General features: G+C 38.2%; 2 protein-coding genes across 2 annotated transcripts in view; one reads left to right on the plus strand and one right to left on the minus strand.

Annotated features, from left to right (window-relative positions):
* Positions 1–13,988, plus strand: part of dpp10 (dipeptidyl peptidase like 10) — a gene marked incomplete at its 5' end in the record, with an annotated part of 93,254 nt that extends 79,266 nt beyond the window's left edge. Inside the window, 13 exons of the mRNA XM_080037577.1 lie at positions 476–567; positions 805–852; positions 1,650–1,771; positions 4,190–4,234; positions 6,951–7,049; positions 7,147–7,216; positions 8,135–8,329; positions 9,483–9,537; positions 9,903–10,002; positions 11,193–11,251; positions 12,049–12,121; positions 12,433–12,506; positions 13,791–13,988. Of these exons, the coding sequence (XP_079893703.1) occupies positions 476–567; positions 805–852; positions 1,650–1,771; positions 4,190–4,234; positions 6,951–7,049; positions 7,147–7,216; positions 8,135–8,329; positions 9,483–9,537; positions 9,903–10,002; positions 11,193–11,251; positions 12,049–12,121; positions 12,433–12,506; positions 13,791–13,928 (1,170 nt within the window). The 3' untranslated portion in view covers positions 13,929–13,988. The remainder of the gene's footprint in view (positions 1–475; positions 568–804; positions 853–1,649; positions 1,772–4,189; positions 4,235–6,950; positions 7,050–7,146; positions 7,217–8,134; positions 8,330–9,482; positions 9,538–9,902; positions 10,003–11,192; positions 11,252–12,048; positions 12,122–12,432; positions 12,507–13,790) is intronic.
* Positions 13,989–22,260: 8,272 nt separating this feature from the next.
* Positions 22,261–27,834, minus strand: part of LOC307258753 (inactive dipeptidyl peptidase 10-like) — a gene marked incomplete at both ends in the record, with an annotated part of 106,360 nt that continues 100,786 nt past the window's right edge. Inside the window, 7 exons of the mRNA XM_080038408.1 lie at positions 22,261–22,401; positions 23,428–23,501; positions 23,967–24,039; positions 25,189–25,247; positions 26,040–26,139; positions 26,243–26,297; positions 27,216–27,410. Of these exons, the coding sequence (XP_079894534.1) occupies positions 22,261–22,401; positions 23,428–23,501; positions 23,967–24,039; positions 25,189–25,247; positions 26,040–26,139; positions 26,243–26,297; positions 27,216–27,410 (697 nt within the window). The remainder of the gene's footprint in view (positions 22,402–23,427; positions 23,502–23,966; positions 24,040–25,188; positions 25,248–26,039; positions 26,140–26,242; positions 26,298–27,215; positions 27,411–27,834) is intronic.

Consider the following 27,834-nt stretch of genomic DNA (forward strand, 5'->3'; position numbering starts at 1 on the left):
TGTGTCTGCAGTCCGTGTTAATTGACCCCACGCAGCCAACACACAGTCTGGCACCATAGCAAAATGTGCTTTGCGTGCGTGTGTGTGTGTGTGTGTGTGTGCATGTGTGCACGTGTGCACGTGTGTGTGTACGCGTGCTTGTGCATGCTTTTTTTGTGACAGCCCAGACTCCTTTTAACAACTTTTTTCCTGTACATTTAATGAGTCTTTACACTTTCTACCATCCACCGACTGTGCCAAGTTTGTATCAGTAACTGGCTTCGCTTCCACTCTGCAGCATTATAACCCCTCTTCCTCTTACACACAAATGTCACTAATCACACAATTACAAGAGATTTACTGTAGGTCATGCTTAAAAACGTAGGCCCTTGAACCAGTGACTGATGCTGTTGTCTTTTTGGCCTGGACAGTTTCAAACATACAGCATACAGACCTGAGTTCCACCTCATACTCATCTCCTCTTTGTTTCTCTCAGTTCAGAGCAGATCAAAATGAAGTCCGACATCTAACTTCAGGAAACTGGGAAGTGACCAAGATCATCGCCTATGATGAGAACACTGAAAACCTGTACGTTCTACCAGTAAAAAGAGTAAAAACATAATGCATAGATTTCACTATTTTATTAATTGGCATCTGATCTGTCCACTTGTGGGTGGACAATGAGCTGTGAATAGTGTAATTTCCCTTAAGCATGTATCCCACGCTAGTGCTGTACACTAAAAAGTATCTCATGAAATACTATATGATATATTTAATCATTTAGCGTGCCTGTTTGTTCTCATTCTCTTTGTTCTCTCTTGGCAGTTATTTTCTCAGCACAGAGGGTTCGCCACAAAGACGGCAGCTTTTCAGGTTTGTTTTGCACTTTGTATTTATACAGTTCTTGTTGATGACAGCTATTGTACTTTTAAGTCCTTCAAATACACTGTCACAAAATGTTTTAATTAACATTTGGCATTACAAGGACCTTGTATGACTCTCACATAACACTATATTAACCTTATATTATAGTAGCATATAGTATGAACTGCATTCACTATTCACTGCTCTATATGTATTTATTTTTTAAATCACCCACTTTATTATTAATGAATATTTAAATATGAAAGGTCTGTGCTGGTATTATTTTATATTTTAATGGCTAACAATTAATTTGTCTTATTAACAAGTATTGTCTATGTATCTAAGCTAAGGCCTGTTATAGTATGGTACGATAGGCACTTCCTTGTGTACTGTCTTAAGGGTTGCAACAAATATTTTAGTATCAAACCTCATATTACAGAATTGGACTGTTTAGTTATTTTGCTTTAAACATTTGGTACATTTCTTTCAATTGACTAATTGATTCATCATCTAATTGATGCAGGTCTTTTCTTTTTGTTCTATAATTCATACATTTTGATAGATTTCTGACAATTTTATCAATTAAATTCCTTTCCACTGAGGTGTGATCTGTATCAGGTCGTGACTATACAGGTCATTTTTCATCTAGATGTTGTTTTATTGTTGGTATTAGCCTCTTCAGGGGATTGTTTTGACCACACTAACAATATAAGGTAATGCCAGCCTTCCCCTTGGTGGATATATTTAACTTCAAAAGTTGTGTGCTCCTTGTCTCAGTTTCCTGATTTATTATCTTCTCTCCTCAGTGTGAAAACTGTGGGTCTGTTCCCACGACGGTGTTTGACGTGCGAGCTAAATAAAGCACACTGTCTGTTCTTCGACGCTGACATCAGCCCCACAAACCAGCACATTATCCTCCACTGTAAAGGTAGGCCTTCAGATACCCTTATGTACAGTATGGCTCCTCCAGTAAATTACTGGTCAAGGGACATGTAGAGCAACTTTAGCTTCCATAATGCAACATATTTCCAAGTTAAATGAATTGTAAAGGTATAAATCTGATGTACGAAAAGTGGGCATGATTTAAAGGTGGAGTCAGCGATTCTGGAGAACACTTTTTGTCAAAATCTGTGAATATCTGCTCACGATCCGCTAACTGTCCGTAATGTATGGGCTGAAAACAAATCTGGTGTCTATAAACAGCCTTGTCTCTGTAAAAGGTACGTAAACCAACAGTATGTAAACAAACGGGGCCCATCATAGTTAGCAACATGCTCGTTTACAAAGCCTATGTTGTATATTTAGACCATATTTATTTTAGCGAACACACAGTACGGAAATGTCGCAGATTATGAGGAGATATTCACTGATTTTGATAAAAAGTGATTTTGACTCCACCTTTTACCCTATACAACTGTAAAAGCCTTCACCAAGAACCATTCTCAGCAGAATTACATAGACTGTCGCCGTGCTCTTTAAGGAAAGGTTAATACCAGCTCTTATTACCAGCAGACACATATGACCCATGGTAACATTCCCGAATGGTGGTACAACCTATACATCAAGCAACGCCTAAATCAGTTTTAGAATATGTGAGGATTTAGCTATTCAGCCCATATCACATGCTGTAAAAAAATATGCCTCTGCAAAGGATGAGTCATCAAAGATATTTTCAGAAAGAGTTAGGAGTAAGTCTCATCAAGGCTTTTCTTGAATTGATCCGTCTGAAGGCGGCACACTGCAAAAGGTATCATCAAAACTCCCTCTGATCTCTCGACATTCATTGAAAGCCATAGGTCCCCCAGACGGCACTGCACTAAACCTAAATAACCTGTATAATAAGCCTTCTCCTTTGGGGCATGTTTTTAAGAACAAAAAGTCACGTACATCAGACATTTAACAACATATGCACAAATCCTTCTGCAATAACCTTCAGAACAGTGCTAACAATTATAATTTAGTGTTGAGAAAAAAAATTATAATGTTGAGAAAATGGCTAGATGGTTGTATAGAAGGAATATAAAGACGCAAACAGACAAGGTTTAGTCAAAAACCTTTAATCATTCAGCCGCTTTCATCTAATAAAGTGTAGATGTCTTTTTTCCCCTGACGGTTTTATTTTAAAACAATTAGCCATTCTATTGTGTATGATTCCTTTTCGTTAGCTTTATTGTGCAACACATAGCTAATTTAATAGAGTGTTGTTAACTCTGTCTATTGTTTGTGCTTTCAATATATTTGTTGGGAAGATGAGAGGGCTTCAGGCTCACAAGCATTTGGGCTTTTGGGGCCGGTGATTTATTGCACAATAACACAGTGTCCCTTTCCTAAAATCAATAAAAAAAACAATGGAGAAAGCTTGTTGTCTTCAGAGGACCAAGTCCACTTCAAACTGTCCGAGGGTTGTCTTTCTTTCTCCTGACACCTGTTTTCATCAGGAGAAAAACAACAAGCCTTTTAATTCTGGTCATTAAGTGCTTCTGATTGGTTCTAGTGTTTTTTAAGCAGGTGCACGCACATAATGAAACCATTTTTCTGTGTGACACAAAACAGCAAGTGTAGTAGTAGCAAGGAATGCAAAGGTCAAAGCATATACAACAGTGAGTGCAAGAGAGGGAATAAAGTCAGAGCCACAGTCTGGTTTTCGTGGCATTGTGGAGTTGTGTTTTTTAGCTGCCAAGGGAACAATGCAGCTCCAGTTCAGCTATTGAGCAAACATGCCATCAACCTCAGACTAAGTATTTTGCCAAATAAAACACATTGCAATAATGGTACACTGATCAACAGTTAGTTAATGATTAGGTAGTGCTAGTAATGGTGCGTTAATGCATTGTTAATGCTTGTTAAACATTTATTAATGCTGTGTTATTAATGGAAAGTTAATGCTTGGTTAAGCATTGTAATGCAACTAACTAATGCTTCGATAATCATTAACTAAGCATAATGGTAAGTACATGCTAAGTTACTGTTTATTAAGTATTAACTAAGCATTAGCAAACAGTTAATTAATGTACCCTTATTGTTAAGTGTTACCGGACATTTGAAATAACTGACTAGATTTGACATTCCGAGGATAATAGGGAGCCCCTTACTGATATAGGTAAGGTACGGAAGGTGACAGACAGAATTGATAAAACAATATGGTTGTCTGAATAGGAATTGTGTGTGGATGTATGAGAGAAGGAACCTGTCAAAAATAAGAATACAATTTACAACGTTGTCCGATGCTTTTTTGGTTTGAAGAACGTTTATCTATTTGAAGCACACATTATCCAACAATGAGGATTACATAATTGGATAATGTTTACATTTCAATCCCAAGCTTTTTTCCCCCTTTATCTTTCAGGTCCCGGAGCTCCCACTGTGATCTTGCACAGCCTCAATAATTCAAGTAAGCACTCCATACGTCTTCTAGAAATGATGGCTACGTGATGCCCACCTCTTAATGTGGCTGAAAGTAGCTGCCTGAAAAAAGGCCATTATGAAATGCTGCATAGGGTTCTCTACAGATGAGAAGCCAAGTGCAAAGCAAGATCCATTAACCCGTCAAGCCAAGATCAGCAGATTTATGGGAAATATACCAGGTTGCAATGAAACAGAATTTACCTTGTATCGTTGTAGCCTAGTTTTAATTGAGAAAACCAAGTCTTGACCAACTGAAACGTGTCCAGCAGAAAAAAATCCAGGACAAAGTCGTCCCTCCTGCAGCCCATCCAGCTTTTTTTAAAGCAGATGGGAATAGTTGGGCAGCAGTTACAGAAGGTAAGAGTGCACATGATGTGATATAAAACATCAATAAGGTGCAAATCCAAAATATACCCAGTACCAAGAGATATGAACAGGCTAAATGGTAACTACCAGAAACATCCAGGAGACCAATTAGATTTGTCAAGCATGTCAGATGTGTATATTGGCCTCAATTAGATGGATATCAGAATGAGAGTTATCTACTCTGCTCTCCTGGTTCTTGTTAGAACTCTGACAGCAACTACTGCTGTTGTCTGATGGTCCTCTAAGGCAAATTCAATCTTTCAAATGTTTATAAGTGTTCTGGGGCTGTCGCCATCTTTGTTAAATTGCCTACAGTAACCATTGTAAAGGCGTTGCTCCCAAACACTGGCTGTTTGAATAGAGCCTGTAACTTGCTCTCGTTAACTTGATACTAGCGGTGCTCTCCACTGTTTCATTCAATAAAATGGTATGGTATTTTCAAAGCCTGGGTTGAACTTGACAAATTCCTTTACTTAACATCAATACAGTATGATTTAGATGGCAGACAATTTTTATTAATGACACATTTGCCTCTTATTTAATTGAACTTATTGTCATAAACAAGACAGAAGCTCACTGAAAGTAATGCTAAATCCCCTTCCATAAGCCTTTTTACTGTTAGGTTGACGTTAGCTTACCTTTATATTAAAGTCCATGTTTTTTTATTTTTTCCCTAGCTAGTAGCTAGTTTCTTAATGCTTTTTGTCAATGTTATTATATTGGGATTATATATTAATTTAATCCGTAAATCTGTTACTTTTTACTTCCAAAAATATGTAATGTTAACTAAGACGCTGGGAGACGACAAAATGCTCACTATTAGCATTAGCCTCTTAACAGGTCAAGGAGCCAAACGATTTATGAAAAAGAGAAATTCTTGGGTAGAATGATAGGCTTTTTCGCACATTGTCCATCTTTCATATTAGCATTTTGCTTTTTCCTCTTTGAAAATGGTAAAGCCTGCTTTTTCTTTTAAAGGTTACTTTTTATTCATTTTAGTTATTTTTTGAAGAATGTGGTCAACGAACATAGTTCTGGTTGACAAAAGTAACGCTGTCAGGAAGGCCATATTGCAATATTCCACACTCTACTCTTCTCTGCTCATGAAGCCTCGGTATTCATGCTCTTTGTGTCATTGTATAAAGGTTTTACTCTGGTATTCCCGTGATAGGGCCCCTGAAGCCAAGGTCTGAATCTATTGAAAAGTTGTTAAGGCAAAACTTGAATGGGTGTGGATGAGCTATCCTTTTTTCTGAAATGTTGAAACTTGGCTTCTGACCGAGCCAACAGCGTGAGAAGAAAACAGCGTGTGAGCTTCAACCTTGTTTTCTGTTGATTATGGCTGACAGGGATGCTTACAGGTCTAGATTTCTTCCTCCCCTCTCCCTTTCATACTCATTTCCAACAGGGTTGAATTACAATACTCAGCCTTTAGTCTTGTTTGTGTATTCACTCTCAGCCCACACACCTACAGTGCACACACACTCTTCTTTTTTTCGATGCCTAGATGTCCATCAGTATTTTTTTTAATACCCCCCCAAAAAAAGAAAAGTTAACATCTGTTCTGCCGAAAAGCAAGCAATTTGCTCAGAGTTATTTGGATAGGCCCCTCCATCCACAGCTGGGAACTGAAGGCCCCTGGCGGTTTCAATAATGAGAGGTCTATTGATTTTGGGGTTTCCATTAGAAACACTGGATGAATTCCATTTCATTTAGCTGCTTCTCAGATGGCTTGAATAGAAAAACAAAAATGGCCAAACCAGAGTGTCATTGTTTATTACACGTGGAGAAAATAGCAGGGCTCCTGTTGTTGTTACCAAGAATGAGCATGCTGCTGTGTGTGAAAGACTTCTCAGAAATAGAACCTTTTTTTATGGTGTGTTGTCCTCTTCCAAGTTCAACAGTAGTACCAATAACAGAATTATCATGGGTTTGAATTCATTATTTTGTTATAACATTTCCTAAACCATAAAGTGTATCCAGGTTTATTTGTCAGTAAGGTGTTTCACAAATCCTGCTTTGTGATTCAGAAGTAATTTAGCATATGGTTCAATATTATATTTAGCTATATAATATTTATATCACAATCTCATAACTTACAACTGTCCCGTTTATGGCAACAGTAACACAACCAACAAGATGAAAATTGGGAATATGTTCAGCTTCTGAAACAGTTGGTATATAAGACTCAACGTGTCTCACGTGTTTTGCGTACACTTTTCATCCCATCTACATACAGTATGTTAGCATACAAATCTGTAGGTATTGACTGTAGTTATTGATAGCCATGTTTGGACTATTTCATCCTTTAAACACATTCCCTTCATATTTCCTAGATTACTACATACTTGAGAACAACTCCTTGCTAAAGTCAGCCTTGAGGTATAAAAGGATCCAGCTGACTGACTTCAGAACGGTTCCAATGGAACACTTTGGTGAGAATAAAGTTTGAGTGTTACAGTGAATCACACATGTATTGGTGATTGTTTTTATTGAATATTTTTTTATTAGTAATATATATATTTTTTACAGATTTACCACTGAAGATGTCCTACCCTCCAGACTTCTCTGAATCACGTCACTATGGACTGCTTTTGCTGCTGTATGTACCGTTAGTAATACAATATTAGAATATGCAGAATGTGTCACATGCATACTGATACATTGTCTTTCATTCAATCCTTGGTTCTTGCTTTTATCCAAGGAGCAAAACACAGTGGAAAATTTATGCATATTTAATGTGTGTGGTCTACGTTGTAATCAAACCCCTAACACGCTGACAGTAGTGGCATTTGCATACAGAGTACCCAAGGCCATCTTAAGTCTTGTGATTGAATAATAAACCAATAGAAAGAAAATTCAAAACTAAAAGGGAATACTGACCTGCTTCTATGAATACTCACTGAATCACTTAATATGTATCAGACCGCCACTGATATTCCTCAACAAATGCAATATTTAATCCTGTTTAACTAACGTTAACTAAAAACTACAGTGTTTTGTATTTTAAAGGGATAGTTCAGTCATTTTGAAGTGCGGTTGTATTAGGTACTTATGTTAGACTGTTACCTGAGATGGTGGTAAGCGCAGTCATTTTAAGGAGTTTGGAAGAGACATCGCTGTAGCAGAGGTCAGCCTTGTACTGTTGCACTCTGGGTCAGCAGAATTTTTTTTTTCGCCATTCAAATAAATGCTAACCTCAAAAATAAATATTCATTCAATTGTTGGCTAAATTCAGAGTTTTTTCACATCTGATTTGCAGATTATAACACCGCACTGGCAGACAGCCGTTTATTTTGCCATATTGCCATTATTAATCTAACATTGTCACATATAAATACATTACCTCTCGGGTGCTTGTGTCATTACAAAACCTACCGCTTTTGTCCACAGGTGATGCAAGAGTTACAAAATACGAAAGTCCATCGTAGCTATCGTTCCATCAGCTCCAGCAGTTTTATTTCGCAAGTTTGTATTTTCTTAATGTAATCCTCCTTTGTTTGTCCATTACTGTGTTCAGTGACAGCGCCCCCGGTGGTCAGGCTGTGAGTGAGCGTTTCTCTCTGAGCTGGGACTCTGTGCTGGTCAGCTCAGACAATGTGATTGTGGCTCGTCTGGACGGCCGGGGCAGCGGCTTCCAGGGTCAGAGGATCCTGCACCAGGTCCACCACAGACTGGGGACGGTGGACGTTCAAGATCAGATCGCAGCCGTAGAGTATGTTATCAAATTCACCTTATTCTACGCTAGCTGAAACCACATACACAGGCTGCACACTAGGGCTGTGCTAACATATCGATACGGCAATATATCTCAATATATCAATTTATCGCGATATATTATATCCCATGTATTGTGATGCGTGTCGTATCATGAAGTCATTGCCGATACACAGCCCTACTGCACACGGGCTGACTTTTTGGTTTTAAATTCACCATACCCGATATGTGCACTGATGTATCTAATGTCAGAGGAGTAATACATCATTATCTTGGTTAGTCAATCCTTGACTCATATTCTTACTCACAAATGTAAAATCAAAGTTCCTCAGCATACAGAACAAGAAGTTCTACAGCGGGCTCTAGAAGAACACACCTTTGATTGACTGATACATAGTATTTCATGGCATCTTTTTCAATGCATCACCTAACTTTCTATTGTGGTACTAGAATCTCCTTGTTATATTTTTCCTCTGCTTCACTGCCTGCTCCTTGAGATATACATTTCACAGAAATCCAATCCACCATCACATAACCTTTTGCACATTACTGTATGTCTGAAATGTAAGGGTTTCAACAGAACGAAAGATGGGGAAGATACAGTATTGGTGCGATTGCGATGTGATTGATCGAGTAGTCATCTGAGAACTGATCTTAAAGATTATGCAATACTCTGCTGTAGGTAGGAATGAGCCATTAGGTACATTTCTTGATTTTTCCATCTTTAAGAGATAGCTTTTTTGACTCATAAATTGGCTCTTTCAAGGATTCTCTTTTGTAATACTCAATACTCACTGTGCTCTGTTTGCTATTTTGCTTGGCATTCATTTGCAAACATTACTCCAATGTTACAGAGCCAACACATCAATCCTGAGCATTCATCTTTTTGCACACCAGACATGCATCTCTACTGATAGAAGTGATTTCACGAACAACTTTGTTTTACTTTAAGTGGAAATACAGTATATAGTAAACACAGAATAATTGAAATGTCACAACATAACTAATGATATCCTAACCGTATCCTACCAATTTGTAATGGTTGACCATTGATAATGTCACCCTCTAACACTCTTTTGAGTTTCAGGGGAATTTAATGTGTTTAAAGCCTATAAACATTCCATATTATGGAATGTTTTATTTTATTTCAGATACATCACGAAATTTCCATATATCGATCGGACACGGATAGCAGTGTTTGGAAAGGTGAGCCAACGTTCCCCTCTATAATGAAATGTAAATGAATTCAATCTCCAGTCTGTTTTTGCTACATGCATTATACATGTTGTTGCTGGTGAGAAAAATATCCATGTACAGTATGTAAATCAATGACAGTTGTTCTTGCCTACTTTACTTGTTTTAATTGCTGAATGTATGTTTTGTTGTTAAATTCCACTAAAGTAGACACGTTTTAGATTTATAGCAGACATGCTTGAAATTGTCAAGAGGCTATTTAGTTAAAATCCTAGTTAATGACTGCGATGATTGAAGTTTACTTTATTTATTATAGTTTTACAGCTTGGAGGATTTAACGATTGAAGTTGCATGAACGTTTGCGTCTGTCTCCTCAGGGTTATGGAGCGTACATAACATTAATGATGCTCAAGTCGACTGACAGCCTCTTCAAATGTGCATGTGCCATGTCACCTGTGACAGACTGGAAGCTCTACGGTGAGTAGCACACAATCCCCGACATAAATCCTGTATCATGTCGAATCTTACACACTTCAAACCTCCCATCTGGAAAGTATAAGTGAATCATTCAAGTATTAAAAATTGAGCCTGCATGTTTTTGTGGACGCCGAGAGTCTAGCTTAACTTGGGATGTTGTTTAGCTTTAGCCTCTGTTAATAAATCTGTTTACCTCTGATACAAAAGTGAGGTGAATCCACGTTTTAAACAATATTACACTGCATGGATAGACCAGAATAAAGTGCATCTTGACTTGCAGTCTTGAGGTGAGACACTGCAGGTGAAAACATTGCTTTTCAAACACTGGTCAATTATGAGGTTCATTTTAATTTTGCTTCCATAACATGTCTTCTTTCATACTAGTATAAAAAAAGATCCATAATGTACATTGAGGTGTTTATTTCACTTAACCTTTTCTGTTTGCGTGCATCTGTATATTTCTCTTATACATTAGGCCATTATCTCAACATTAGTTTTTTTTGCAATAGTCTGAACCGAAATTCTTAACTCCCAAAGTGCTTACATACATGAAATTTCCGAAATAATTCTGAGCACTATCCTGAAGGTTATTGCTGAAGGATTTGTTCACATGTTGTTAATTTTCTGATGTATGATACATGTTGTTCTTAAAACACGATGAAAATGCATTTTTTAAGACCTGTACATACTTTGTCTTGATTTATAGAAGGAAAAAAAGCTTTTTAAACAGATGCATATTATGCATAATTAGTTAGATATTGCAGAATGTGCATATATATTAAAACATTTCTAAATAATAATACAATAAATGATTGTTAACTGGCATAGTTCCAGGATATCTATATGTTAAAAATGTTACCCTGTTCACCTACCTACAGTGTCTTGCTTTAAGATATACATTTGTTTCCTTTTAGCTTCTGCCTCATAAGAAAACTGTATACCTCTGATACAAAAGGTGAATCCAGGCTTTGAACAATACAACACTGTATGGATAGGACAAATAGTAAAGAGCATCTTGCGGTCTTAAGATGACGCACATACACACGGTGTTGTTTGCTCCTCTGTGAAAACATTTCATTTGGGCACAGATTGACGGGAGCTTTACTTTGTTTAGGCACTTAAAGCTACAGCTGAAGCACTGTGTGTACCGGCAACTCTGCTAAGAATTTATCCACTTCTCATTTGCACAGCATCGGCGTTCTCTGAGAGATACCTCGGCGTGCCATTACGGGATGACAACAGATATCAGGTGCGTGTTTACTGCCTCACCTCACTTGTTCTCCGTTGATCTGTGAGAGCAGCTTGTTGCAAAATCACTTGACACGCCTACAGTCAAACTCCCACGGTGACTGAATGCTGCTATTAAAGTCAGTGGCAGCGACATGGTGCCTTTTCTTTTGTGTTTTTGTCATGCTCTGTAGGATTTTGTCACTCATTTCTCTTTGCTAACTGTGTGCACCCGGTGGTATCAGATCACATGCCGGATTTTTCTATTTTTATAAGCGGCTGCAGAAAAAACTGTTGCCTGACTCTACTTGGGCCTCCTGCACGGTCACAATGTTGAGCTATTCGAGGTGTTTTCGAAAAATTATTGGAAAGAGGCAGGGGGTGAGAACCAAACAGTTTTTTTTTCTCACGCTAAAGCACATGGTAAACGACCAAACAACAAGGTTTTCCAAACAAGTAATTCAATGCTCTGAGTTTACCACGGCCTTGCAATTCCTGCCTGCAGTCTTGATACAACATTTGTTCTTCTCCACAATTTGTGTAGTGAAATTCCATGATTAGAAAATAATTTCAATGGGAGATAATTTGTCTAATGTGAACCTCTAATTGGATTGATTGTGTGTTTGTGTCTGTGTGTGTGTGTGTCTGTGTGTGTGTGTGTGTGTGTGTGTGTGTGTGTGTGTGTAGGAGTTTCTGAGTAATAATGTTACAATTTGTTCAAAGTTACCACAATGTCTTCAATTTGATCATTCTTTGTTTATTTCACTCATGCTAGTTAGTTACTTACTATCTTCCCACTATGTCTGATCTTCCTCGCAGTTTTCCAGTGTGCTGCAAAACGTTCAAGCGTTTAGGGAGCAGACGCTGATGCTGGTGCACGGCACAGCAGATGGTAAGAGAAAAATGGCCGTTGATAGAATGAAATTGCTGTATCTGTAGCGCATCACTGCTGAGCACAGAGAAACATGCAATCCTGCAACGTAACGAGGCAAATGGTTTCTAATCAAAAGATAAAAGAAAGAGGTGGGTTATCTAAATGGATGCTGGGATTTCCAGGGGAAAATAAGCATTTGCCGATGAGCCATGCGTGTTGAATTTGTAGAGGTATTTCCATCCTGCCAGAATAAAGATTGTCACTTATTTCTCTGCGGTTAGGATTCAGGCTGAATCTTGCTGACATGTCCCGTTTTCTTTATTTCCCAGCCAACATCCACTTCCAGCATACTGCTGAGCTCGTCAAGAACCTGGTGAAAGTTGGAGCAAACTACTCCATGCAGGTGTGTATCGCAGAGTCAACAACAGCAAGGCACATTCTTTATTCTGCATTTGTGAATTACCGCGCTGACAATGCAAGTTCTGGTATGATGCCATTGCAACACATACAAGCTTATATAATCATCCATTTTGAATTTGCCAGAAAGTATTTAACAGTCCAAAGCAAACCCAGGCCTGCCGGATAATATGTTAACGCAATGCTGTTGGGCAATGGTTGATTTTACTTTCCAGTTCAGGACAATGATTCATGATCGCCACACACAATCACAGGCAATTATAAATGAGCTTTTCCTTAATCTGTGCTTTCACACAATGTCACACATATCTATCTATCTATCTATTTATTGATCTATCTATCTATCTATCTATCTATCTATCTATCTATCTATCTATCTATCTATCTATCTATCTATCTATCTATCTATCTATCTATCTATCTATCTATCTATCTATCTATCTATCTATCTATCTATCTATCTATCTATCTATCTATCTATCTATCTATCTGTCTGTCTGTCTGTCTGTCTGTCTGTCTGTCTGTCTGTCTGTCTGTCTGTCTGTCTGTCTGTCTGTCTGTCTGTCTGTCTGTCTGTCTGTCTGTCTGTCTGTCTGTCTGTCTGTCTGTCTGTCTGTCTGTCTGTCTGTCTGTACATAGGCAACAATTACATGCAGTATTGTTCATACACACGTACAATGCTGTAAATGAGCCACACATCAATACCAAAACTTTTACAATAAAACAAAAGCAAATGTTGTATTTCAGATTTTATTCCACAAGTACCACAAAGCTTCATACTAGGGCCACTGTTATGTAGTCTGTACATTTGATGCCAAACAAGTGGCTGCTAAGCTGTCTCAAAAACAAACACATCGCTGTCTTTAGACGCACCACAAATTCACATTATTTGGAGGCATCCAAGGTGTATCGGAATGTTATCATATTATTGCATTCCTTGCTGGTCCCGGGCAAGCAAAATAGCCTTGAAACCATTTAGATCACTTAGTAAAATACATTTTAAATAGGAAACCAGAACAGAGTCACTTGTGTGATATACTAATGACATATTTTCTTAGCTTGGGGTCCGTAAAAATGCTAAAACACTTATCGAATTTCACACACATTTTTATTTTACTTGGTCATTTGGTCCTTTATTATTTTGACACTGTGTGTACAATGTGAGTGCACCCCAGTGGTTGTATCAGAAAGGCACCCTGGCAGACTGCAGTTTGTTACCCAGTACATACTGCACGTCTATCCACTTATTTATTTGCCTTCTGCCCACCAGATCTACCCAGATGAGGGCCATTTCCTGTCTCAGCAGAGTCGCCAGCACCTTTACGGCACACTGACCAGCTTCTACAGGGAGTGTCTGAAGGAGGAGTTACTACCGCTGCCCGAAGAGGATGAGGAGGAGGAAGAGTAGGCAGGAGGCTTTGAGGGTCGGACCTTTGGCAGAGCTTGAGGAATTCAGCTAAAATCCCTCAAGGCCTTTTGCGTTGGGACCAAGTGTTTAGCCGGACATGGACACTGGGTCAGAAGTGTGTGTGTGTGTGTGTGTGTCTGAGAGAGAGATAAAGCACTATAGTGTGTGACTGTTTATGCTGCTGTGTAAATGTGTTGAAAAGATAACCGAAGGACACACCAGTGACACTTGCATTGCCGGGACTTGAGGTGGGGAATCTGCCCTCCCGCATTTCTGTTTTGGGACGCTCCGTTTTTTCAGCAAAGCGCCGGGGGAAAGGCTGCCTCCATCTTTTTCTATGCTGTCTGGGCTGTAGTCATCCACACGTACCAAGTGCATGGTTCTTTTTTCCCCTTCTCGGCTTCACTCATTTAGCCATGTTAGTCTCCTTTGTGGTAGCACTTGGGAAGAACACAGAAAGAACACGGATGTACACATTTGATCACACCTCTCTTTAAGGTTGTCGTATTGTCGCACAAGAAATGCTCCAGCCATATGCGGGAAAAAATCATAGAAAGTCACGTACATTCACCACAGCCGAGTCGCTCCTGAATAAGTGCTACTTCCTGCTGAAATCCATTGCCATCACCCACCCTAAATGAAAGTCTTTATACAGTAGGTCACACTTTATTGTACAGAGGTCTTGTGTAGACATGTGCAATGCCTTATGAGGTTCAACATACTGTAATTGTACAGTAGTGGTAGTCATCCATTAGTGTCATGTTAACCTATGTCAACTCAGGTCCTTGAGACACAACATTGCAGTCAGTTTAGTATCTCAAATAGGTACAACACTATGTCAGCTGTCTGGTCATGCATATGTTATGAATTATATGTGAAGGTAATGGATATTGGCCATAGAGTAAATCTAGTTTCAGGCCACACTGCAAATGTTCTCCATATTAATATGTCATTTAATATTGTTTTATCAAAAAATAAGTTTTCTTAAAACTAATGATGAAATCTCTAAAAAGGTATGAGATGCTTTTTTCAGTGTGCCTCAACCTGATTCAAGAGCTTTCTTGAAGCAGAGAGACACTTCCCCTATTTGTAGGATATCCTCCTATGTCAAGAAAAGAAGAAAAAAAATCCTTCAGTGGATGTAAATGAACATGGGTGTTCTGAGATGGACAATCTTACAGTGTCAGTAAGGTGTTTGCATGTCTACAGGGAATGTGTCAAGTGTTGCCACATTTTGTACAGTACAATACAGCAGAGTGTGTACATAAAATATATTTTTGAGACGTCAGATCTCATAGATAGTTTAGTCTATGGGGATGGATTTATTTGACCTGGATGTCTTGTACTTTTCTTCTGTTCTTTGTTTCCTTTCAGCTGTTGATTTTCTTCCTAAGATGGATTTTGTAATGCTTGTTCTTGTTCTTTTTGCTGTTTTAAAAAGGGAACGGGCAGGGTTAAGGTTTGGGCGGGATATTGTGATTGTCTTCTAGTGATGATTATACAAATAAAGTAAACTCTGAAAACAAAGGAGTTAATGCTGATATGTAGAACATACATTACAGCACAGAGCCATATCAGCCACGGTTGTTTAAGAGGATAAATAATCCAATCATCTGAACGGTTCAATTTAATGATGTAGTTTGTTTCTTCTCCTCGGGACTCACATTAAACATTACAGGTGCTCTGTCATGGCCATAGGACGCCTACATTAATAATTTAGCAGGCAAGATCTGCTTGTTTAGAGTGATAATCGTTTGTGTGTATTAATCAGTGGCTGCACTCACGGGCCTCAGCGGTCGAGCAGATGTTAATTCGGCTGAAGGACATGGAACAGGATTTAAAGTACCAGAGCTGTTTAAGGGGGTTTTCAACAGCACGGATGAGGCTCTCATCAACACTCTTCACATGTTCTCCACGTGAAATGTTTTTGTTGTGTCTTGAGAGAAAGAAATATAGAAGTTGAGATATAACTCATGTAAGAAAGATTGGTGTTATTTAGGGCTGTGTAATTGACAATACGATATGCATCACGATACATGGCTCACTATATGATATATCATGATACATTGGGATATGAAGCATATTGCAATAAATAGCGATATTCCACATAGTTCCCCTGGACATTTAAAAAAAGAGCTGAAATACAAGTTGCTGTGTACGATGTGGGTGGACTTAATACATCATTCATATGGCATTATATTGATAACTCAGCGTACAAATAGAATTATAAACTAGAATTCAAATTAAAAAACCATACTGTGACATCTACAGGAGTGGAAGTGTAGTTCTAACTTGTTTAAAACTTGAATTTTTCGAAATATTGATTTTTGGAGCTGACGATACGAGACAGATATCACAAAAATAAATATCACAATATATTGCCGTATCTATTTTTTAGCACAGCACATTGTTGGTTTTCATGTATTGGTCAATTTCAACCTGTAGTGAAATGCTTGTAATGTACTGCACTAAGGATTTTGCTTACAAATCTAACACACACTAGTAATATACAAGAATAAGAGATAACAATTAGAACAAAAAGTAGAACTAGTTGTAATGGAGCAAATTAGGACAGACGATAAACAAACTAGTGATACATCACAGGATAATATTGACATCCCACCTTATTATATCATAAAGACCAAGAAATGTGGCACGCATGAGTGAGTGCGAAGATATTAAATAGCCCCAAGGACCAGATTAATGCGTAGGGTAATGTGCAGGTGAAATACACAGATGGTATGTTCACAGTTGTAGTTTCAGTGTTAAGGAAGAAACGTTAATGGTTTAGCATTTAGGGAAATATGCTTAGATGCTCTTTTGCTAAAAATGATGTATATAAATTATATATATTGATAGCTACTGCTGGTTGGCTCAAAATGAAATAAAGTCTGGAAAAAAAGTGGTCGGGGGCGGCTCTCTCTAAAAAAATCAAAATATGTCTAACAGCACATCAACAGGACATAATTCATCCGTACAAAAACCCAAGTGAGAAACCAAACTTTTACTGGGTGTTTGGTGCCAAACTATTTCCTGGCTGGGAGAAGTGCACCTTGAAGTTGCCAGGTAACCATTGGAGTCTCCTGCCAAGAAATTGTCCCACACATAATGGCACTGCTACTCTATTAAGTCTCCCAACTAATTATTATATTCTTTTTTATATTGTTTATCGGTAATCACAGTAAGAATGGGAATCCATTCCAAATCAAGGTAATGGACTGGCTTTGTTTGGAGTTTCTACAGATGCATTGCCATAAGCAACAAACATATTGTAAGTAGAGGTTAGATTCTCTCCCTGAGCACATATGCTCCCATGCTTTCTTTTCTGGACCGGGTCTGGCCAGGCTTAATGTTATAATTATAACACTGTGTGCACAGTGTGTTACCTATTGATGCACCGTGTCAAGCACCCTGAAAGTCATTTCTCGCAAAGGAACCTGGCTGCTGTTTGCTGTGCCTCCATGTGTGATTCTGGCGGAGGCTGTCTTACATGCTCTGTGTTACACTGCGCATTTAGTTCTCATCTGAACAGATTTCTGTCATTCAAACAACTCGGTATTGTGTTTGAAAAAATGCCCATAAATACGGTTAATGGAACGGGCCGGACTCGGACAGAAAACTTGCTGGCTCAGGTCGGCTGGATTTTTTGGGCCCGATCTAAGCTCTAATTGAATACTGATGTTATATGTTCAGAGAGAGCCAGGAGATATAAGAGTGGTATCAATCTTTCATTTAATATTCAGCTAGAGAGCATCTGAGCATATTTCCCTAAATGCTAAACCATTAATTCAACAAAGTTTATTCCTTAAAAAGGAAACTACAACTGTGAACATAGCATCTGTCTATTTCACTTACACATTACCCTACGAATTAATCTGGTCCTTGGGGCTATTTAATATCCTTAGTATTCACTTATGTGTACCGCATATCTCGGTCTTTAGGATAATATGCATATCCCACCTCATATTATGTAAAGTATCACTGGTTTGTTTATTGTCTGTCCTAATTTGCTCCCATGTGTTTGCTTTCATGGAATATGGCTGAGTTTTCCAGATGCATTGCCTTACACAACAAACAAATACTATACATTTGTGTGTTAAGTGTTAAGTAGTCTGGTCTGTGAACTTTATATCCAAGCAAAGCGAGAGTGGTTAATGTCTGTCCTTTCACTGATTTTGTAGGTCTTTTGCCAGCACAAAGTTTGATTGGAACTCCTATGTGACGATGCTTGATTGACTGATTGACACCAACAAAGGGAGGGATCAGTGAGAATAACACATATCATATCTGCTACTGGTTGAAAATATTTTTTTATGGACTTCTATCATGCCACAACACTGCCCAGATCTGTTGATTATCTTTGGAAGCAACAAGACAATCTGCCCCTCAGCAATTATCACTATGTGCCAGTCTGTCTGACCTATGAATTCTTTCAAGACATTTTGAATTTTGAGAAAAACAATCTTGCCTCGATGTCCATGCTGTTGCTGTTCAGAACAGCTACAAAATGCCTGAGACATTGTCAGCAGAATGAGTTTGGCCTTCTGTCATACAAATGTAAACTCTCGAATGTACATTTAGTTTGGCAACATTTGGTGTCTAAGCTACTTTATTTATTATTTTTATTTAACAAGGACAGTGTACATGGATCAAGAGATTTGTTTTTTAAGGTTGTCCCCTTGGCCACATGTTAACCTATACTTCACAGTTACTCAAGAAAACACAAATCATAAAATGTGCTCTATTGCTGAATACTTTGACAAATATATAATTTTCTTTCTGTTGCATGTAAGATATCAAATCCCTGTAAACTTTGTTGTCATGGTGCCAACTTTTGATAGGAGAGTGCACACCTCATGAAATAACAACTGCATTCCAGTAACACCATAAACACTGCAAGCAGAGTCAAAGTGATAGGGGATTATCTTTATGTTTAATACAAATCCCTGTTGAATTGGGGTATCCCAGTAGGATAGATACATTACACTCTCTCACTTTAATGATGAATAGTTCCACATTTGTGGATACATACTCATCATTGATTACAGTGTCACACTTGTATGTTAAGTGGAGAGATGGACTCAAGGTGTGTTTAAAGTTTGGAAGCATATAGCCTGGTAGTAAAAATGGACCACACTGCTGGAGCAACTTTTACTTCTTCAATCAACAGGCAGCTTCAGCAACAATGCACAGCTTTCTCTAGTTTCCACATTGAGACTAGTTTGATATCATAGAACCATATTGATATCATATTGGTGTAAATCCTCCAAGTACTTATGGCAATATTCTTACAGTGTTCTGTCTTTTAGTTCTCAGGGTAGAACCCCTGCTTTCTGGTGTCTTCATTTGTCATGTTTCAGTCTCATTTGTTTGATGGTAATCTATCATATGCCTCTAGTCGTTAAGGTTGTTGCTACTATGTATATCCTCACTTTATCTTTAGACGTGTTACACAAACATGTGCTTGTAATTTATATTCTTCTAATGCTCCCAGAAAGAAAACAAAGACACATATTTCATTATCTCTTTGGAGTATGTTCAACTACTTTGAACAATCAGTTTTCATAGTCAAAATGCCTATGATTCTGACTTAATATTGCATGTCACTGGTGCACCATCAGATAAGGTATGCTGTAACACCCTGAACAGAATTCTCATTTATTTCTTCGTCATCTAAGCAAATAACCGCAGACAATGCAACACACAGATGCACGGATGTCTTGTTTAACAATTTATTTCAGCATATACATTTTCTGCAGAATGTACATCTCTACTGTGGACATGTACATTATAATTTACAGTATGTGTGACAGAATCATTTGCAGTTTGACTGAATCAAGCAGGTGCAGATAGGTGAGATAATAATCTGGTTTGCTACATCCCATTCAAGGAAGTCTATGGTGATCGCACAGTATTCAGTATTACAGGAGTCTGCCTATGGACAAAGCAAACTATACAGAATAGACTGGCATTATTACAAGTAATGCTTCTTCGTTTTCCAGTTGATCATAAACATTCAAAAAATCAATTGTTATTGTGGAAAAAAAGCTTACAACTTTGAGTGGACTTGATCAGATACGAACAGTATGTAGTTATAACTTTCTTCAAATGTATCGTGAAAACATGTATATATTAACTTTTATGGACAATATAAACTCTCAAAATCCTAAATATGACAACTTTCCAGAATAAATCCAGCATACATTTCTGAGTACCCTAAATGATATACAATTCCCCTTTATGTTTTAGAAGCAAGTTATTAAGAACACGTTATTATTTACAACGGAGGCCTGACAAGCGACTAAAGTTACTTATGGATATGGGATGGAGGGCTATGAGGTATTTAAAAAAGTACACACAAAAACAACAACAACAAATAAACAAGTTGTGTGTTCCAATTGTGTAATGCAATGCCAGATCCACTGCATTTCCCCTTCTTTTTCATCAAAGCTCCATCCAGTCTGGTTTAACATTACAAGGGAAGTAGGGGAAAATAGGCTTACTTACTTTTCTGCATATTTAACTCAACCAAGTGGTATAGGGATCAATCAATCAGACAAAGTTAACACCTCATGAATGTTCGTTGTATCATCAGATTCTACATTTATTTTAAAAAGTACAAGCAGCTCTTCAGAAGAACATGAGCAGGGCCGCCTTAATGCACGGGCTTACCTGGGCTGAAGCCCCAGGGCCTACGAAGATCAGGGGCCTCTCAAAAAAAAAAAAAAAAAAAAAAATTTTTTTTTTTACTGTGTCAATATAGGCCCCTGATCTAAGAAGACCCCGAACATTGTCATTTAAAACAATAAATTATTGACTGGCTCATGATAGGCCCCTAATCTTCGTAGGGGGGCTAACAGAGATCAGGGGCCTATCGTGAACCAGTAAAGAAAAAAATCTCATTATTTTTGGCCTATGAAGATCAAGGGGCCTATCATTCACCAGTAAATTTGTTATCTTTGTTTAAATAACATTGTTCGGGGCAACGCAGATCAAGGGCCTATATTGAGATGAGCCATTAACAACAAAACAAAGAATTCAAAGAGAGAAGTAGCTTTAGGATAAGGGATTATTTAAAAAAAAATGAATGCTGACTGACTATATTTTTGTTTCTGCTTTTTGGTATTTCTGTGTCTCCAAATGATTCTAGAAAATAGCTCACATAGGACACACTTGATTTAGCCTTAGTTTTCTTCTCAAAGTGCACCAGATTGATGCATTTTACTTTAAAAGGTTCACATTTTTCTTCCGGGGGGGCATGCCCCCGGACCCCCCTAGAAGGTCATGGGTCCCCAACGCTGTCTCCTCAATAACTTGGAAAAACACTGTAACCAACCATGTGTGTCTGGTTATTGAAAGTCATTAGACCAGGAGGGGGTTATTTACATGTTACCTTAAGTGATTTTGGATTTCAACAATAGAGATATTGTGGTGTAGACAAACATAGCTTTAACGCATCTGTATTGTAAGACCGCCGCCCGGGGGGGCCTACGAAACCGCTCAGCCCCAGGGCCTAGTGGCAGGTAAAGGCAGCCCTGAACATGAGAGATCCACTTTTATATGCAATGACTTTTCTTTTGACAGAATTGGAGTCACAGGATAAACATACCACAGAAAACTAAAAACTATTGTGTATCTGCCGAAAATGGCGTGGAACAATACCGACATCCGCAATCCAGTTGGGATTTAAATCAATGATCATCAAATATTTTTTTAATGTGGCTTAAAACTACCATATCTTTAGCTTTGCCCTGGTGCTTCAGTGCTGACCATGTTTCATTTCCATGACCTACTCAGACATAACGGTATGTGTGCAAATTGTGTTGGCTGTACAGTTGTATAATAGTGACGACTGTGATGAGGTAAAGGCACCTGCGATTATTTATTTTTGTGATATGATCGTCCAAAATGTGTTAAGTTAAATAGCTTTGTTTGAAATACATACACATATTCACAGTAGATTACAGCAATTGACTATTAAAAAAATACCACTTTCTTTGATTCCCTGACATTTGCACTGTAGTGCACGATATAAACATTATAAACGATAATAATAATCTGAAGCATTAGAATACAGTAACTGTTCGACCATCTTTTCCAAGAACTAATTTATTACAATCCTGGGATCGCCGGGCTTTTTCGAGCTTATGTACTGTAATGCTTCATATCTTACATACTGTAGGTGCGCATGGCTTCTTTATTGCTCTCCAACTGCTTTTACCGATAGCAGCACTTCAGGAAAATACAGCTTGTCTTTGTTGGCTCAGGACAGCAGGGGCTAAACTCTTTACTCTTCACAAAATGGCTCTGGCCGCGGGGAGCTTCCGCAGGGCTACTCATCTTCCTTAGACGGCGGCAGCAGGACTACAACCGGCTCCTCCTCAAAGCAGCGCCGGAAGAATGTGAGCATCGAATTCAGCATGTAATGTTGACTTTTGGTCGAGGCAATATTGTGTCCTTCATCTGGGAAAATCTGGGGGAAAACAGAAGCAGAAAACAAATGGGCATTTATTTAACCTTATTATTATTTCATTTTGAAATATATTTATCCTATATGTCATCAGAACTGTGACACAGTAAGATGTCACAGTGTTACTTAACTTAAAGGTAACATATTGAGAACATTTCCAGGTTCAAAATTGTAATTTGGGTTCCTACTAGAAACTGTTTTCATGGTGGGGGGTGCAAAAAAACCTTTATATTTCTTACATTGCCATTTCTGAAACTACTCTTGTCAGCCTCTGACTGAAATGCTCAGTTTAGCCCTGTCTCTTTTAAGCCCTGCCTCCCAAAAAAACAGTCACCTCTGATTGGCCCCATATCCCACAGCGGGTTTGAATGTAACTGCCTGTTAGATTAAGGGGTAACTGGGGTGTGCTTATCACAGGTGGAGGTAATGCTAAGTTAGGTTGGTAATGGGGGGCGTGGCTTTTTACATTTGACTAGGTTTTTTGAACATAGATTTTCAGAAAGGTGGAGAAAAAAAGAGAGGGTTGCTTTTTCTCATACTTTGGGAGTCTCTAGTCACACCGGAGACCCATATTAATGTTGAAAAACCACAGTACCTAGATAATCTTTAATGACATACCTGTTAAGTTAGTCTCATTACTTAACAGGCTACCAAAAAACCAAAATCATTGAAATAATATAAAGGATTTTGAAAAATTAAGGTTTTGATCATTTAAGAACAACAACAAAATAGCCTTGATAAACCATCTCAAAGATAGGGATAAGGTTCCTCCTCAACCAGTTAAAATATACATAGATTTTGACCAAAACTGACAAGACATTTTCAATGCTTTACCATATCCACAGGTTTCGGATGGTACGAAAAAAAGGTATCGTTGTTACCCAGCCCCAGTGACGGCGCTTTCACTTTAGTCACTCGTCAAAGCACAATACTAAGAAGGTTGTTTGAGCCATTAAAACAACATCAAAGTTTCTTCTTGTTAGGAAAATGAAAGGAATCGTCAGCGAGAGAAGAAATGGCATCATTCACCTGGAGTGTGTAGTTAACGTTCGAGGCAGACAGCAGTTTGACCAACTCAGCAGAATGTTGGAAATGAACCGTGGCTGGAAAAAAAAGATCATAAACATTTCAAATTCAACACAGCAACAGATGCTCCTTTATACTTTCACAGGTGGTATTTTGATTAAAAAAAAGTTGCGGTGCCAAAACCTGTTATTTCAAAAAGTTACTTTATCATGTGTAAAGTTATGATTTACAGTATATAGGCCAGGGAGATAGTCAAACCACCTATTTGAGACACAAGTTCATGATCAATTACAGTCAAGAACAACCAACCAATGCACATAAAGACCTTCACTCTATATAAACAACAGCAGAAATGGTGTTAAAACAAAATAAACACATTGTATGAATAGTACATTTTAGAATGTGTTGCAAGCAATCGATCAAATGGCCCTGTTTAAGGCCAAGAAAACCATTCAAAAGGTATGGGACTAGAGTGTTTGACCCTATACTTTACATCTACATATCTGCTTCATTATCTGTACCTGTCCTGTAGCTGTACTCACCATCTGCTGTGCCGTGGATAATGAGAAAGTTGATTGGACTCAGGGCTGTGATGTTACTGAGCAGACTGGAGATCTGCCAGAGAAAGCAAACAGTAAATGACATTACTATCCACTGACACGAAGATCAAAAGTGAATAGTAATACGGTAGATCATATTAGTTGCGATCAAAGACATAATTACTGTAGAATATCGTAAGTAACAAAACAAGGAAACGACCACAGCTGACAGCTAAGAACAATAAAATACCCATATGGGACAAAGCAGCACATCCTGTTTCTGGTGCTGTGTCCCTCAGCTTTAATTTAGGTAATTCTTTCAACAAGTGCAAACAAAACCGAGTGCACTCTAAATCACCATTCCCCATGTCCTTCAATGGTATAGACAGAAATCTAGATTATGTTACAATTTAAAAAAATGTATGTTACAGCAAACTATGTCCTCCCAGTGGCTCCAAATACTGTACTACCCATGAGCCTCAGCCAATATTGTATGGAGAAGATGTTAGTCCAAGGTGTGAATCTACATAACATTGTGCTGTTGCAAAATCTAAACTGTCATCATTCTTGTCGATGCAATGTAAATAGTCAGCACATGCACAGCTCGGGCCCTAAGTATGATATAACGTAATGGATAGAAGCCATAATGATCGCTATTAGTTGTAGATGTGTGAAATATGCAGAATGTATGTTGGTAGCCTAACCCCAACCACAACATTAATTTCCAAATGCATCTTTATTATTACCTAGAACATGAAAGTGAACTGAGAGTTTATTAAATATGTCCATCAAAAGGAAAAGGCTCCTGCTGTGTAACTCACTTTAAAATACAACATATAAAAATGTTTGTTTGGTGCGTTCACATAAATAGCTTTTTAAAAAGCTTTTTATTATTTTTTAATTTATTTATTTTATTTTATTTTATCAAAGAGCACTAAGCAACTACATGTAACGGTTATAATGTTTTCGGAACACTGTGTTGCAAAATAAAATTGGCACTAAGTCCTCCTCTCCATTTGAGACCAGCAATGGGACAGCATTGTTTATATTACTTTGTGAAGCCCAGAGCATACACTGAGTGAGTTATTAGCACCTTCAATTCAAATAGAGAGGACTGTATTCTGTCCTCATAAACAATGCATCATGTTGTGAAAATAATAGCAGAGTTCTCATTCCAAATAAACCTAAGAATCCTTCAAAAACAAACACTGAGATGTGGCCGTACTTGATATTGGTTATCTTCTCTGGTTGGGGAGCCAAAGTACTTCTCAGTGTAGGCCGACCCTTTATAAGGAGGAAAATAGGAAACTGTCAATGGGGAGATACTGTGTATGGGAACAGTGCTGTTGTTGTAATTCACTCACTAAACACACGCCATGATGCCCATACCAATTCAATACAACTTCTTGAAATTGGACATTGCAACAAAAAGTAAAAGCCATTCATGATTAATGTTGTTCCAGTCTATTCATTATATAAGCCTTAGGTTTGTTTTGACAGTCTGAATCAGTGGATCAGTTGTTTTGCGGTTTTTATTAAAGCTATCGTGCGTAACTTATGTTGCCCCCATGAGGAATTACAACAATGCTGTCGGGGTATCTACAGTACATGAAGTAAGCACAATGATTTTTCCTTCTGCTGTACGTCCAAATTTTTTCTTAGCAGTAGAATCAACAACTGAAACATTTTGCAGGGCGCTTCTTGAGCTCCTGCGCCAGTGTCGGAGGGCGACACCACTTTGTTAATGCTGCCACACTGAGAAAAACAGAGAGAGTTTTCTAGAGCTGATAGGCTTAATCAACTTGGTGTCAAGTCGTTTGGGCAATGGCTTGAATGTTACTGACATTCTTTTTATATGAAGAAGATAAGCACTATAGCTTTAAATCAAATTCCATGGCTATTACTTTTCCAAGACATACAGATTCAATGAATTCATGTCAGCATTGATGACCGCTTATAAAGTGATTGGGTTAAGGGGCTGTATGGACGTCCTTGTCACATTTGAGATACGCTTCAGAATGATGATTGTATTGTATGTGATATTCAATCAGTTCTATGGGTTTTGGTCCATCTTACCATAGAGTCTCCAGTTTGTTATAGGAGCTACAGCGATGCCACACTTGAACACAGAGCTGTGGGAGAGGAGCAGGACAGAAGAAAGAAATCCTCCATATGCCTGGAAAAAAATGTCATTGCTCATTTAATATAACGTTGGGTAAGAAAGAGTCTACATTCGATCTGGTTAATTATTGATTGGATACAGAGTTACTAGATGTTACCTTTCCATAAACTCCAACTCTTCTGCCATCGATATAGGGTAGCCTGATCAGGTGCCTGAACATTTAGAGTGAGTTTATTAAATAGCAAAGATGACGTTATGACTTACCGATAAGACTAAGTTGTAAAATATTGTCCTTGATATGTACAAAAAGGCATTACAAATACATATACAGCTGAGCTAATTTAAGGCATAAGCAGACTGAGTTAGTCACATTGATTTGTCTGAAGGTTATAGTCGTGTCAGTGTGAAATGTCTTCTCCGTGTCCAGAATGGACAGAAGGAACAGTTGCAGCCATCAAACCCTGTCACAGAACATGTGGTCTTTGAGTATAGTATTGAGACAAACTTGAGAATTATAGAACCTGTTTTTTGTTAACAAGATACTAGCCTTGACTGACCATCACTGTCTAGATTAGTACATAAAGCGATCCAAAAGCTCAGTTCTAACATTGAGACTTACCAGTGGCTAAGTCAAACCAGTCGAATATTACAATTACTGGAAGGCAGAAGGAGGTCTCTAGAAGGCACAGCAATCAGCCAGTAAACCAGTCAACCCCAACATGCTTAAGTAAGAGAGCATGACTGAGAATGGTTAATGTAATGTTATTACTGAATGTCAAATTGTAATTTTTCTTTCAAAGGTATGGTGTGGATACTTTTATATATATGTTCCTTTAAAGCAAATATGGCAAAATGTTTGAAAATGCATAATAACTGCAGAAAACAGAACACTTCACCGAATAAGTTATAGGAGACATTGCATATTGACATTCGGCAAATATGCATATGCCTTAGGAGAGTACTAGCCCTATTTTAAATGGTTGGATCACACCAGTTCTGTACAGTTTTGATATGATGATATGATACCACCACATCTACGTAGAAACAACATTACAAACTTTACATAATAATACACACAATTTCTCAACCCGGTCCAGAATAATCAATTATGGTAATACAATGAAACATACTCTACGGCTGCGATCTGGTCTTGAACGTCCACCGTCCCCAGTCTGTGGTGGACCTGGTGCAGGATCCTCTGACCCTGGAAGCCGCTGCCCCGGCCGTCCAGACGAGCCACAATCACATTGTCTGAGCTGACCAGCACAGAGTCCCAGCTCAGAGAGAAACGCTCACTCACTGCCTGACCACCGGGGGCGCTGTCACTGTGGAGGGACAGTATGAATATACTCTCACAATACACTACCTGTTCGAAATGTTAATCTGGTGTTAATACACAGCCTAGGCTCTGTTAACTGATATTATGTACACAAAATATATGTAAACAAATGGTGCTCACTGTAGCTAGCAACATACCCTGTGTTTAGAAAACCTCCTATAGGCTGTGTATTAACACTGGATTTTTATTATCAGCGCACACACAGTACAGACAGGTAGAAGATTGTGAGAAGATAAAAAGTCATTTTGATCACAAGCCTCCAGCAATCGCTGACTCCACATTCAAAGTTCAACCATTTTTTTCTTGTTTTACAATCCTCTTAAAATGTATTTTGAGATCCCCACTCCCCACTCCCAACTTTCAAGTTTAATTTCCAATAATTGTTTCCATAGCTTCGTCATTCAATACAT

This window comes from Ammodytes marinus (genome assembly GCF_949987685.1).
Source record: "Ammodytes marinus genome assembly, chromosome: 12".
Taxonomy (NCBI): domain Eukaryota; kingdom Metazoa; phylum Chordata; class Actinopteri; order Uranoscopiformes; family Ammodytidae; genus Ammodytes; species Ammodytes marinus.